This window comes from Trichechus manatus, unplaced genomic scaffold (assembly GCF_000243295.1).
Source record: "Trichechus manatus latirostris isolate Lorelei unplaced genomic scaffold, TriManLat1.0 scaffold00036, whole genome shotgun sequence".
Taxonomy (NCBI): Eukaryota; Metazoa; Chordata; class Mammalia; order Sirenia; family Trichechidae; genus Trichechus; species Trichechus manatus.
The window spans coordinates 13,094,329-13,109,171 of record NW_004443972.1 but is presented as its reverse complement, the minus strand read 5'-3'; the positions used below and the strand labels follow the sequence as shown (position 1 = coordinate 13,109,171).

Genomic DNA, 14,843 nt, shown 5'->3' with positions numbered 1-14,843 from the left:
TACTTTAGCAAGCATAATGTCATTCTCCAGAGACTGATCCCTCCTGACCACTTGTACAAAGTGTATGAGACGTAGTCTTGCCATCCTTACGTCTAAGGAGAATTCTGTACTTCTTCCAAGACAGATTTGTTCATTCTTTTGGCAGTCCATGGTATAGTCAATATTCTTCTCCATCACCACAATTTAAAGGCATCAGTTCTTCTTTGGTCTTCCTTATTCTAAAATATATAATTAAATTGTGTGTGTGTGTGTATGTGTATTAAACTCTGGACCCTCATTGTCGATCCTTCTAGTTAAACCTGTAAAACAGTATTTTTCAAATGGACTAGTTTGAATTTCAGGGAGCTCTAGTGGCACAGTGGCTAAGTGTGTAGCTGCTACCAAAAGGTCAGTAGTTTGAACCCACCAGTGGCTCCGTGGGAGAAAATACCTGGCAGTATGCTCCCATGAAGGTTTCAGCTTAGGAAATCCTATGAGGCAGTTCTACTCTATCATACAGGGTTGCTATGAGTTGGAATGGACTCAGTGGCACACAATAGCAGCAGTTTGTATTTCAGCTTTTCTTTCTGCTATATCTGGTATAAGGCGCTGTGGTGGCACAGTGATTAAGAGTTTGGCTGCTAAGTTGAAGGACGGTGGTTCGAACCCACCAGCTGCTGCTTGGGATAAAAATGTGGCACCAGGTTTATGTAAAGATTACAGCCTTGGAAACTATGAGGCATTTCTACTTTGTCCTGTAGGGTCGCTATGAGTTGGAGTTGACAGCAGCAGATTTTGTTGTCTGGTATAGAAGCCAACAAATAAGTGAGTGACGGGTGGCTGTGTTATATGGTGGCAATAACAGTGGACTGGTAGTTTTGAAAAGTGGTTTCGATTCTCAGCAGCATTAGACTCTCAGTATGATGTTGGGCCAAAGTTGCGCCTTCCTGAGAATTTTTTTCCTCATCACTAAAACCGAGGTGGTTGAATTAATAAGATAATTCCATTCCAGAGCTTTATATTATACTTTCAAAAGGCATTGTCTCACTGTTTAATCAGTTAGAATTTCTTGAGACCAATTGTAAGTAAAGAAAATTGTCAACAAAGATATGAAAGTACGAGGTAGTTGTGGCCTTAATTGAGCCCTGGGTTCTTAAAATATAATAATGATCAACTATTTTGGAATGCTTACTATGTGTTAGGCATCTTATTAAGCACTTTATAACCACCGGGTGTCTGTCAGTTTGCCTTACTGTGGTGGCTTGTGTGTTGCTGTGATGCTGGAGGCTATGCCACCGGTATTTCAAATACCAGCAGAGTCACCCATGGTGGACAGGTTTCAGCAGAGCTTCCACACTAAGACAAACTAGGAAGAAGGACCTCTTGGTCTACTTCCAAAAAAATTGGCCAATGAAGACCTTATGAATAGCAGCAGAACATTGTCTGATAAAGTGCTGGAAGGTGAGACACTCAGGCTGGAAGGTACTCAAAATACGACTGGGGAAGAGCTGCCTCCTCAAAGCAGAGTTGACCTTAGTGATGTGGATGGAGTAAAAGCTTTTGGGACCTTTATTTGCTGATGTGGCACGACTCAAAATGAGAAGAAACAGCTGCAAATATCAATTATTAACTGGAACATGGAATTTACGAAGTATGAATCTCGGAAAATTGGAAGTTGTCAAAAATGAAATGGAACACATAAAGATCAATATCCTAGGCATTAGTAAGCTGCAGTGAACTGGTATTGGCCATTTTGATTCAGACAGTCACATGGTCGACTAAGCTAGAAATGGCAAATTGAAGCGGAACAGCATAGTGTTCATTGTCAAAAAGAACATTTCAAGAGCTATCCTGAAGTACAGTGCTGTCAGTGATAGGATAACATCCAAACACCTACAAGGAAGCCCAAATGTTTTGACCATTATTCAAATTTGCGCACAACCACTAATGCTAAGATGAGGAAATTGAAGATTTTTACCAATTTCTGCAGTCTGAAATTGATCAAGCGTGCAATCAAGATGCGTTGCTAATTACTGATGATTGGAATGTGACAGTTGGAAACGAAGTAGGATTGGTGGTTGGAAAATATATCCTTGGTGATAGGAATGACACCAGAGATTACAGGGTAGAATTTTGTAAGACCAACGACTTCTTCATTGCAAATAACCTTTTTTCAACAACATGAACGGCAACTATACACGTGGTCCTCACTGGATGGAATACACACGAACCAAATCAACTACATCTGTGGAAAGAAACGATGGAAAAGCTCAGTATCATCAGTCAGAACAAGGCCAGGGGCTGATTGTGGAACAGGCAATCAATTGCTCATATGCAAGTTCAAGCTGAAGCTAAAGAAAATTAGAGCAAGCCCACTAGAGCCAAAATACAACCTTGAATATATCCCATCTGAATTTAGAGGCCATTTCAAGAATGGATTTGACACATTGAACACGAATGACCCAAGATCAGACGAGTTGTGGGATGACATCAAGGATATTATACCTGAAGAAAGCAAAAGGTCATTAAAAAGATAGGAAAGAAAGAAAAGACCAAAATGGATGTCAGAAATACTCTGAAACTTACTTTTGAAGGTAGAGTAGCTAAAGTGAATGGAAGAAATGATGAAGTACAAGAGCTGAACAGAAGATTTCAAAGAGTGGCTTGAGAAGACAAAGTAAAGTATTACAATGAAATGTGCAAAGACCTAGAGTTAGAAAACAAAAAGGGAAGAACACACTTGGCATTTCTCAAGCTGAAAGAACTGAAGAAAAAATTCAAGCCTCAAGTTGTAGTTTTGAAGGATTCTATGGGCAAAATAATGAACAACGCAGGAAGCATCAAAAGAAGATGGAAGGAATACACAGAGTCAGTGTACCAAAAAGAATTGACTGATGTTCAGCCATTTCAGGTGGTAGCATATGATCAGGAACCGATGGTACTGAAAGAAGAATTCCAAGCTGTACTGAAGGCATTTGTGGAAAAACAAGGCTCCAGGCATTGATGGAATACCAATTGAGATGTTTCAGCAAATGAATGCAGTGCTGGAGGTGTTCACTTGTCTATGCCAAGAAATTTGGAAGAGTGTTGTCCGGCCAACTGAGACTGGAAGAGATTTATATATATGCCCATTCCAAAGAAAGATGATGCAGCAGAATGAGAAACTTATCAAACTGTATCATTAATATCACTAGCAAGTAAAAATTTTGCTGAAGATCATTGAAAAGCATTTTGCAGCAGTATGTCGATAGGGAGCTGCCACAAATTGAAGTTGGATTCAGAAGAGGACGTGGAATGAGGGATATTGTTGCTGATGTCAGATGGATCCTGGCTGAAAGCAGGATCACTTTAAAGTATTGAAAAGCAAAGATGTCACTTTGAGGACTAAGGTGTGCCTGACCCAAGCCAGGATATTTTCAGTTGCCTCATATGCATGTAAAAGCTGGACAATGAATAAAGAAGACCAAAGAAGAATTAATGCATTTGAATTATAGTATTGGCGGAGGATATTGGATATACTATGGACTGCTAGAAGAAGGAACAAATCTGTCTTGAAAGAAGTACAGCCATAGTGCTTCTTGGAAGCAAGGATGGCAATACTTGGTCTCACACACTTTGGACATGTTATCGGGAGTGACTAGTCCCTGTAGAAAGACATGTTTGCTAAGGTAGCGGGTGATGAAAAAGAGGAAGACCATATCGGAGATGGATTGACCCAGTGGCTGCAGCACTGGGCTCAAACAGCAATGATTGTGAGGATGACACAGGACCGGATAGTGTTTCCTTCTGTTGTACATAGGGTTGCTATGAGTCAGCCCCTAACAACAATGTAATAATTCTATTTTCATAGTAACCCTTTTTGATGTATATTGGTGTTACTGTCATTTTACAAATCATGAAACTGAGCATAGGAGATTTTAAGTGATTTGTCCAAGATCCCCCAGCTTGGGGATGGTCAGGTGAGGTTGTCTGGCTCCAGGATTCAACACATTTTTTTTTTTTTTAAACCCTTAACACAATTTTAATTATAAAATTATAAAAATCCTAAGTAAAACACCAGAAAGCTAAATACAATCATTTTGTCAAAAAATTAAACTCTACTTAATTAAGGAAGATAAACCCAGGTATATAGTTAATTATTAATCTGCTGTAACAAGTCAATAGTGTATCAGTTAATAAATGAGATCATGTATTTAAATATTTTATTTTTGTTGTTATTGAAAATATACAGGATCCAGCACTCTTAACTACTTCGTGGTAGCCTCACCTATCACCTGCTAAAGCTGCCCAGGGAGAGTCACCAGTGAGGGACCCACAAGGGGCTCCGCCCACCTCACTTAAGACTCTGCTATTTATTTTGGATCTTGAGGAGTCTGGGAGGATGGTTTTGGCAGTGAAATAAGAGGCCTCTTCCCTAATTATTTTCTCCCTTTTTAATGAACACACCCAATTCTTTTGCCGCAGTACCAACTTACAGGCACCTGTTCAACTTTTAACCTCCACCAACAGTGCAGCGCTTTGACTCAAACACAAATATCCCATCAAAGTGCTCACGAATTTTGAAGCCGAGAAGTTATATAATTCACATTTAAACAGTTAAAAAAAAAAAAAATCCTGGTTATTTAAGTCATTTTTCCTGAAGGTCTAAAGCATAATTAACAAAACATATACATCCTTCTTTAAGACCTAGGGGAATTAGGAAAGGTGAGAGAGTAAAAATTTCTTTGTTTATTATTTATTTATTAAACCAGAGGCTGCTCACCCTTGTGGGGAGAAATCAATAGAGGCCACACAGAACATAACAGTAATTAAGTTTGTTTTCAGTGGTGCTTTATAGTTAGGGATATTTATTTTTGACCAAGACATTAAAGGTTAATGCCATTTGGTTTTAAAATCATAAAGAACATTTTCTTTAATAAGAATAACTAATATCAGAATGCACATTTTTGATGGATACAATGTAAAGACTCCAAGAAAAACAGCTATGGGGAGACAAGGAGGGACTGTTGAGCAGGAAGGAGGGGGAGACAAATTGTGGCTGGCCATTGATCTGTCTCAGAGGGATTAAGAGGCAGGTGGCAAGGCACTGAAGTGTTGTTTAGTTCATTTTGCTGATGTCCAGTAGGTAAAAATGTTAAATTGTCCTCTAAGTAGAAGTAAACTTGTCTTGGGGGCAGTATGGTATAGTGGGGATGGATTCTGGAGCCAGAGTGCCTGAGGCCATCACTGACTTCATCTGTCAATAGTATACTATACCTACTTCCTTCTGGTTTTGGAAAATTAAATTAGTTAATACATGTAAAATGCCTGGCACATAGTACTCAATAAATATTGGCTGCTGCCGTTGTTATAGTTGTTGATGATGATCAAGTAGGGGACCTTTCTCTGCTCCTGAGCCTTCCTATGCAAGGTGTGGTAACCAGAATGACTAGCACTCAACTTGGATTTGTTAGCAAGTTAATGGCTGTGTGTAATTTTTGGCAAGTCATATAACATCTTTCAGTTGCAACATTCTAATCTGCAAAATGAATATAGTGATACTCATCTTACTGGTCTGTTGAGAAAAATCTCATGAGAAAATATATGTGAAAGTGACTTACAAATTTTATCTAAAGTACTATGCAACTATAAGGCATTTTTATGTGTCTTCTTTTTATCTGATACCTTCACAGGTGATTTAATTCTTCCTCAAGCCATCTCTCTTTCTCTCTTTTTAATTTTCTGTTCTATTTATAAGTCCCAAGCTTCACTGTCCGTAATCATGTCTCACATACATAAGAATAACTCTAGAGAGACACCTGTGTAGCAGAAAAAGCAAGCATACACATGACAATTTATTTGCTACAGTAGACACTGCCACTGACTTCTACAGTTCTTTGTGTTCCCAAAAATCTCCTTCAGAGTTTCTAGAAAAATATCTTCCTATCTCTTTATCTACTCTTGTCAATATCTTACTTCTCTTCAAGACCAATTCATTTGTTACTTTCTGATAGACACTATGGTTGTTTGAATTATTATAATTTCCTACTCTTGGGCTCATGTTGCCCTTTGCAGATAGCACTATTACAGTATTTTTCACATTACATTGTAATTTTTAAACATAGACTATTTTTTAGCAGTTTCAGGTTTACAGAAAAATATGCAGAAACTGCAGGGTTCCCTCATACCTCCTCCCTCTGTACATTATTTCTCCGATTAACATCTTACAACATTGTAATTTCACTGTTTTTATATCTGTGTTTTCTAGCCAGCAAACACCACTGTCTTTTTTTTTTTTCTTTTGGTGAGGCATAATATTCTTTTCTTTTGTTTATTTTTTATTGTACTTTAGATGAAGTTTTACAGAGCAAATTAGTTTCTCATTAAAAAATTAATACACATATTGTTTTGTGATCTTGGTTGCCAACCCAACGGCATGTGAACACTCTTGCCTTCTTGACCTTGGGTTCCCCGTTACCAGCTTTCTTGTCCCCTCCTGCTTTCTCATCCTTGACCCTGGGCTGGTGTGCCCATTTAGTCTCGTTTTGTTTTATGGGCCCATCTAATCTTTGGCTGAAGGGTGAACCTCAGCAGTGACTTCAGTACTGAGTTAAAGGGGTGTCCGGGGGCCATGCTCTCAGGGTTTCTCCAGTCTCTGCCAGACCAGTAAGTCTGGTCTATTTTGTGAGTTAGAATTTTGTTCTACATTTTTCTCCAGCTCTGTCCATGACGCTGTATTGTGATCCTTGTCAGAGCAGTTGCTGGTGGTAGCCAGGTACCATCTAGTTGTGCTGGACTCAGTCTGGTGGAAGCTGTGGTAGTTGTGGTCCATTAGTCCTTTGGACTAATCTTTTTCTTATGTCCCTTGCTCCATATGTGGTGGGACCAGTGGAGTATCTTAGATGGCTGCTCACAAGCTTTTAAGACCCCAGATACTACTTACCAAAGTAGGATGTAGAACATTTTCTTTATAAACTATGTTATGCCAGTTGAGCTAGATGTCCTCCGAGACCATGGTCCTCAGCCCTTAGCCAAGTAATTCTGTCCCTTGGGAAGTCTGGATGTGTCTATGAAGGTTCCATGACCTTGCCTTGGTCAAGTTGTGCTGGCTTCCCGAGTATTGTGTACTGTCTTACCCTTCACCACAGTTACCACTTACCTATTGTCTAGTTAGTGTTTTTCCCTCCCCGTACCTCCCTTCCCTAGTAACCGTCAAAGATTGTTTATTTCTGTGTGTAAACCTTTTCATGAGTTTTTATAACAGTGTCTCATACAGCATTTGTCCTTTTTTGATTGACTTATTTCACTCAGCATAATGCCCTCCAGATTCATCCATGTTGTGAGATGTTTCACAAATTCATCATTGTTCTTTATTGTTGAGTAGTATTCCATTGTGTATATGTACCATAGTGTATTTATCCATTCATCTGTTGATGGGCACTTAGGTTGTTTCCATCTTTTTGCTTCTGTGAATAATGCTGCAGTGAATATGGGTGTGCATATGTCTATTCGCGTGACAGCTCTTACTTGTCTAGAATATGTTCCTAGGAGCGGGATTGCTGGATCCTATGGTATTTCTGTTTCTAGCTTTTTAAGGAAGCACCACATCGTTTTCCCAAATGGTTGTACTATTTTGCTTTCCCACCAGCAGTGCATAAGAGTTCCAGTCTCCCTGAAGCCTATCCGGCATTTGTTATTTTCTGTTTCTTTGATTCATGCCACTAATGTCGGGGTCAGATGGTATCTCATTGTAGTTTTGATTTGTGTTTCTCTAATGTCTAGTGATCTCCAGCATTTCCTCATGTGTCTGTTAGCCACCTGGATGTCTTCTTTGTTGAAGTGTCTGTTCATATCCTTTGCCATTTTTTATTTGGATTATTTGTCTTTTTGTTGTAGAGGTGTTGGATTTTCCTACAGAATTTAGAGATTAGACCTTTGTTGGATTTGTCATAGCCAAAATTTTTTTCCCAATGTATAGGTTCTCTTTTTACTCTTTTGGTGAAGTCTTTTGATGAGCATAAGTGTTTAATTTTTAGAAGATCCCAGTTATCTAGCTTACCTTCTGGTGTTTGTGTATTGTTTGTTATGGTTTATAATCTATTTATGCCTTGTATTGGGGCCTTTAGCGTTGACTCTATTTTTTCTTCTATGATCTCTATAGTTTTTGGTTTTATATTTAGGTCTTTGATGCATTTTTAATTAGTTTTTGTGTATGATGTGAGGTATGGGTCCTGCTTCATTTTTTTACAGATGGACATCTAGTTTTGGCAGTCCCATTTGTTAAAAAGACTCTCTTTTCCCCGTTTAATGGACTTTGGGCCTTTGTCAAAGATCAGGTTACTGTAGGTCGCTGGATATACATCTGGTTTCTCAATTCTGTTCCATTGGTTAATGTATCTGTCATTGTACCAGTACCAGGTTGTTTTGACTACCTTAGCTATATAGTAGGTTCTGAGGTCCGGTAGTGCGAGTCCTCTTACTTTATTCTTTTTTTTCATCAGTAGTTGTTTACTTATCTGGGGCCTCTTTCCTTTCCATGGAAAGTTAATGATTAGTTTTTCCATCTCATTAAAGAATGTTGTTGGCATTTGGATTAGGATTGAATTGTATTTGTAGATTGCTTTGGGTAGAATTGACATTTTTACGATGTTGAGTCTACCTACCCGTGAGCATGGTATGTTTTTCCATTCATGTAGGTCTTGTTTGTTTTTTGGCAGTAGTTTTGTAGTTTCTTTTTATATGTCTTTTATGTCCCTGGTTAGATTTATTCCTAAGTATTTTATTTTTTTAGGGGCTATTATAAATGGTATTGCTTTCCTGATTTCCTTTTTGTAGTTTTCTTTATTGGGGTATAGGAATCCAACTGATTTTTGTTATTTTATCTTGTATCCTGCTGCTCTGCTGAATCTTTTTATTACTTCCAGTAGTTTTCTTGTGGAGTTCTTTGGGTTCTCTATGTGTAGTATCATATCATTCACAAATAGGGATAGTTTTAGTACATCCTTACTAATTTGTATGGCCTTTATTTTTCTTGCGTTATTGCTCTAGGTAGGACTTCAGCACAATGTTAAATAAACGGCATTCTTGTCTTTTTTATGTTCTCAGAGGGAGTGTTTTCAGGGTCTTTCAGTTAAGAATGATGTTGGCTGTTGGTTTTGTATAGACACCTTTTATTATGGTGAGGCATTTCCTTTCTATACCTATTTTACTGAGAGTTTTTATCAAGAATGGGTGTTGGACTTATCAATTCTTTTTTTGTTTGTTTGAGTAAGAGCATCATAGGAGCTTGTTTATATTTGAATATTTCTTTTTATTACTTGATGAATTAGCCATTTAATGTAGACTCACCACTTTATTGCTTTATTTTATATCTGAGCAGACATAGACCAGAGTTTACATGAGTTTTCCAATATTATATAGCAAATTATAGTCAGAGTCAGGACTAGAATATAGGTCTCCAGGTTCTGAGGTTTATGTTCTTTTTCGTGGTTGATAAGTGATCTTTGCTTAGGGTATCTACATGAAGAAGAGCTTCACAGTGTCACTATGTGTGAGCACAAAGGTATTATTTCTACCTAAATCTTAATGCAATTTAAAATAGTTTTTAAAATGATTAATTTCAATGGAAATGAATATGATACTTTTATATTCATTAGCAGTGCCCCTTTAAGGAATAAATGTTATTCTTTCTCTCTGTTAATGTGTTTTTGTTATAAATGATGTCTACTGTGTAGATTACTGTTTCTAGATAGTAAAAGTTACAATGTGGAATTCTTACACGAATATTGATTTTGTTCTTGCTCTCTCTCCAGGTTTTATTGCTTCAGACATGACATCAAGACACTCCAGTACCCAGTTGTGGTTAATTACACATTATCACGAAATGGGATCGTTGTATGACTATCTTCAGCTTACTACCCTGGATACAGTTAGCTGTCTTCGAATAGTGCTGTCAATAGCTAGTGGTCTTGCACATTTGCACATAGAGATATTTGGGACCCAAGGGAAACCAGCCATTGCCCATCGAGATTTAAAGAGCAAAAACATCCTGGTTAAGAAGAATGGACAGTGTTGCATAGCAGATTTGGGTAAATTTTTTTCCCCTAAATTTTATTTATTTTGTTGTTGTGAATATACACAGCAAAACATACCAGTTGAACATTCATTTCATTCTTTGAGTTGTGCAACCATTCTCATCCTCCTTTTCTGAGTTGTTCCTCCTCCATTAACATGAACTCACTGCCACCTAAGTCACCTATCTAATCTTTCAATTTGTTGTCAGTTTGATCCCATATAGATAATTCTTAAAAGAATATAATACTGAAGGCAGACCTTTTTTTACTAGTTAAGCTAAACTCTTGTTAAGTTTTAAGATGACTTCAGGGATTATTTTTGGTTTAAGGTTTAAAGATAATTAAAGGGCAGTAGTTTCAAGGGTTCATCCACTCTCCATGGCTCCAGAAGGTCTAGAGTGCATGATAATTTGAAATTCTGTTCTGCGTTTTCCCCCTTTTTGTCAGTATTCTTCCAAGGAATCTTTGGATTTGGGCAAATTTTTAAAAATATGTTTTAATTACTATTTTTACTTTTGTAGTACTCCAGTGTTTAGCCAGGTTGCATTCTTTTTTTTTTTTTCTTTTTTTTCTTTTCCCAACATTATTAGGAAAATTTTCAAATATGTGGGAAAGTTGAAAGAATTTTACAGTGAAGAACTGTATACCTACAGTCAAGATTCTACCATTAACATTTTACTTTTGTTAAACTATCACATATCTATCCATCTCTCCATTTCCAATCTGCCTTATTTTTTAGTACGTTTCAAAGTAAATTGCAGATAAAAGAACACTTCCCCCTAAAGACTTCAGCGTACATACCAGCATATCATTAACTAGAATTCATTATTTGTTTATTTTTTTCCTCTTTTCAGATCAGATTTATATATCATAAAATATAAAAATACTAAGTTCACATTCTCTGAGTTTTGGTAAATGCTTTATAACCTAAATCCCTGTTGTGATAGACCTTCCAATTTCCCTAGAAGGTCACCTCTTGCTTGTTTAGTTAAAAAAAAAATCCCCTGCCCCATCCCACCCTTAGGGGCAACCAGTGTGGTTGCATTCATATTTCATGAGAGCAGGTACTCAATTACATGGCGTAGGTACACAGTTAAAGAACCTATGGAACAAGTTTGTCTTAAACATGGTTTCTATAACCAAGGCACGATAGCAGTTGAAAAGAGGAAAAAATCCATAAACCAATTCGCCCTTTATCTTGTTGGGAGCACTCATTCTTACAGTGTTAAGGTAATGCTCAGTGTAGCTTTAATGACATTATAAATAAGATTATTTTCATTTATAGTGATATTTTATATAAAACCATATTCATCCTAGACACTGAGAATATTTGCCGAATAATTGTACTAATAAGAAATGAACTGTAATGTACTTTACTCTACTTGATTAAAAGTGGTTTAGATTATATTAATATAATTGTAGTTACTGTTCGACTGATAGAGGCTTAGACTATTAGCTTTAATTATGTAAATAATAAAGTTTTTTTGTGTGTGCTTTGGTGAAAGTTTATAGCTCAAGTTAGTTTCTCATACAAAAATTTATACACACATTGTTATTTGACTGTAGTTTGCCATCCCTGTAACGTGACCGCACATTCTTCCTTTCCACCCCGGATTTCCCGTGTCCATTCAACCAGCTCCTATCCCCTTCTGCCTTCTCATCTCGCCTCCAGACAGGAGCTGCCCATTTAGTCTCATGTATCTACTTGAACTAAGAAGCACACTCTTCACAAGTATCTTTTTATGTCTTATAGTCCAGTCTATTCTTTGTCTGAAGAGTTGGCTTCAGGAGTGCTTTTAGTCCTGGGTTAACGGAGAGTCCAGGTACCATGTCTTCTGTGGTTCCTCCAGTTTCAGTTAGACCATTAAGTCTGGTCTTTTTGCTAGAATTTGACTTCTGCATCCTACTTTTCTCCTGCTCCATCAGGGACTCTCTGTTGTGTTCCCTGTCAAGGTGGTCATTGGTGGTAGCTGGGCACCATCTAGTTCTTCTAGTCTCAGGCTGATGGAGTTTCTGGTTTATGTAGCTCCTTTTGTCTCTTGGGCTAATATTTCCCTTGTGTCTTTGGTGTTCTTCATTTTTCTTTGCTCCAGGTGTGTTGGGTCCAATCGATGCATCTTAGATGGCTGCTTGTTAGCTTTTAAGACCCCAGATGCCACTCACCAAAGTGGGATGCAGAACATTTTCTTAATAAACTTTGTTATGCCAGTTGAGCTAGATGTCCCCTGAAACCATAGTCCCCAGACCCCTGCCCCTGTTACACTGTCCCTCAAAGTGTTTGGTTATGTTCAGGAAACTTCTTAGCTGTTGGTTTAGTCTGAATAATAAAGTTTTAAAAAATACTGTTTATTTTTAAATGCAAATGCTTTGACACTTCAAGAAGACTTATTTTCTTTGAATCCCTTTTAAGCCTTTGCTTTCAGTTGAGAAATTATTTTACAGTGTTTCCCAAATATGAGAGGAAACATATTTAGGATAAGTGTTGAAAAGGCATGAAACTAAAGCTCTTTGTGGGCAGTCTGTAGCTGCAGTGTAGAAGACAGTGACCTGGTTTTAGAGCAAGAGTAATTTGGGTTTGAGCTCTGGCTTTTTTGATTATTCACCCTGTACTTTGGTGGAAGTCTCCTAATCTATCTGTTTACTTCTCCTAAGTGCTAATATTGAGTGTGAGGAGCAGAGCAAAGGGGGGGGACTTGAGTGCTTGACACTGTACACTGTACTTCTGTATTGTTTAACACTTTAATACAAAACGATTATGCCTGCCTCTCAGGGTTCTTGAAAGATTTAGAAATTATTTTAAATTCCTGGCAAATAATAAGCATTCAAATGGTAGCTGCTGTTATGATCCAGTGGTCCAGGGAAGATGGACAGATTGAGTTAGCTCTTGGCTTTGGTTTATGGGACATGGCTGGGAGGGAGCGGGGAGTGTTTTGAAGTTAAATCTAGCTAGTTAATTCTTCAACGACATTTCTTCTGGCCTGCAGCCTTCTAATTGGGTACATGGGTAGGTATAAAAACATGTGTTAAGGGGTTGTTATTTAGGAAGTAGATAGGTAGTACAGGAGATGGCTGTGATAAGACCATAAGTTGTTATATTTTTTTTTACTTTATACCCAGAAATTAAGGATCATTCATTAGAAATGGTCTTCTATTTAGTAGTACTACAAAAAGACCACTATTCCATTGATTTTTCTAAATTTTTGTTATAAAAATGTCTGATATATAGAAGAGTTGAAAGAATCATGTTAATGATCACTCATAAGCTCAGCATCTAGGTTTAACAATTGTTAAAGTTTTGGCATGTTTGTTTTATCTATATGTGATTGTCTCTGTGTGGGTGTATATTTGCTAAACCGTTTGAAAATAAGTTGCAGACATTTAGCACTTTATTTCTAGATATTTCAAAATGCATTCCCTAAGAAAAGGCCATTTACCCTTATCTTGGATAATCTCAGTTTCATTATCACACCTAAAAAATAATTTTCTAGCCTCGTTTAATACCTATTTTCAGATTTTTCTAGTTTTTTTCCAAACAAGAATTCAGTCAAGGTTCACACATTGTATTCGGTTGGTATGTCTCATCAGTTAGTGTAGTTGTTACCTATTACTGGGTAATAGATTTCTCTTAAAACTTAGCAGGTTAAAACAACAAACATTTGATATTTCACTAAGTCCCTGAGAGTCAGGAATTTTGGAATGGTTTAGCTGTATGGTTCTGGCTAAGGGCTGCAGTCAAGCTGTTGGTCAGAGCTGCAGTCATCTGAAGTGGACTTCGAAGATGGCTCCCTCACATGGCTGTTGGAAGGAGGCCTCAGTTCTTCATCATGTGGGCCTCTCCACAAGGCTACTTGAATGTCTTCATAGCATGATGAATAAGCCAAGAGAGAGCAAACGTTTAACATGAGATTTGTGCTTTGAGTTGAGATTCAGTTTAATGCTCTCCGTACTCATGATTCTGGGAGAGTTTGGTAGAGAAGGGCTTGTGGATTTCACCACCATTACTGCTCAGATGAACAGTTCTTCCTTTAAGCATGGAACAGTGCCTACAACAGTCAGCCCTCTATGTAGTGATAAATTACCTCAAATTCTCTGTCTCACGCTGTTTGAAATTTGTGTTTGAAAACTAGTAGCAGCTGTGGTGAAGTTTAAGCACTTAATTTGCTTCTTGTTAAGCCAGTTTGAGGCTCATATTTAGCACGTGAGCCTGTTTTCCTGTGGACTTCCATCACTGGCCTCATGTTGGTTTAGTGCATTGGTCTGTTGCTTACCTAAAACATTTTGTCTCTTAGAGCTTCATATATTAACCTAACAGCTGCAGAATGTTTCTTGTGACATTAGTCCTTTTTCCTGTTCTCACTCCAGAAGTCATCACAAAGGGTATTTCAGAGATTATTCTGGATGTAACGCAACAATTACCATGAATGCCACAAGAGGGCACTTTTGGTTGGGATTCGTTTAAAATCCTTCAGCAACCTCCTTGAGAAAGGTAGTGAGTTGATTGACACTGTTTTGTCTTCTTCCTTTTAGGCTTGGCAGTCATGCATTCCCAGAGCACCAATCAACTTGACGTGGGAAACAACCCCCGTGTGGGCACCAAACGCTACATGGCCCCTGAAGTTCTAGATGAAACCATCCAGGTGGATTGTTTTGATTCTTACAAGAGGGTCGATATTTGGGCCTTTGGACTTGTTTTGTGGGAAGTAGCCAGGCGGATGGTGAGCAATGGTAGGTATCTAATGTGATATAATATTGCCTTTGTCTAAGTCCTCTCGATTCTGCTGCCTTTAAAAGGACAAAGGGGAATATTTAAGT

The 14,843-nt window shown here is 37.8% G+C and overlaps 1 protein-coding gene across 1 annotated transcript in view; it reads left to right on the top strand.

Moving 5' to 3' along the window:
• The window catches only part of ACVR1 (activin A receptor type 1), a 77,056-nt gene that overhangs the window by 47,633 nt on the left and 14,580 nt on the right, over positions 1 to 14,843 (top strand). Inside the window, exons 8-9 of the mRNA XM_023730415.1 lie at positions 9,771 to 10,046; positions 14,559 to 14,756. Coding sequence (XP_023586183.1) covers positions 9,771 to 10,046; positions 14,559 to 14,756 — 474 coding nt within the window. The remainder of the gene's footprint in view (positions 1 to 9,770; positions 10,047 to 14,558; positions 14,757 to 14,843) is intronic.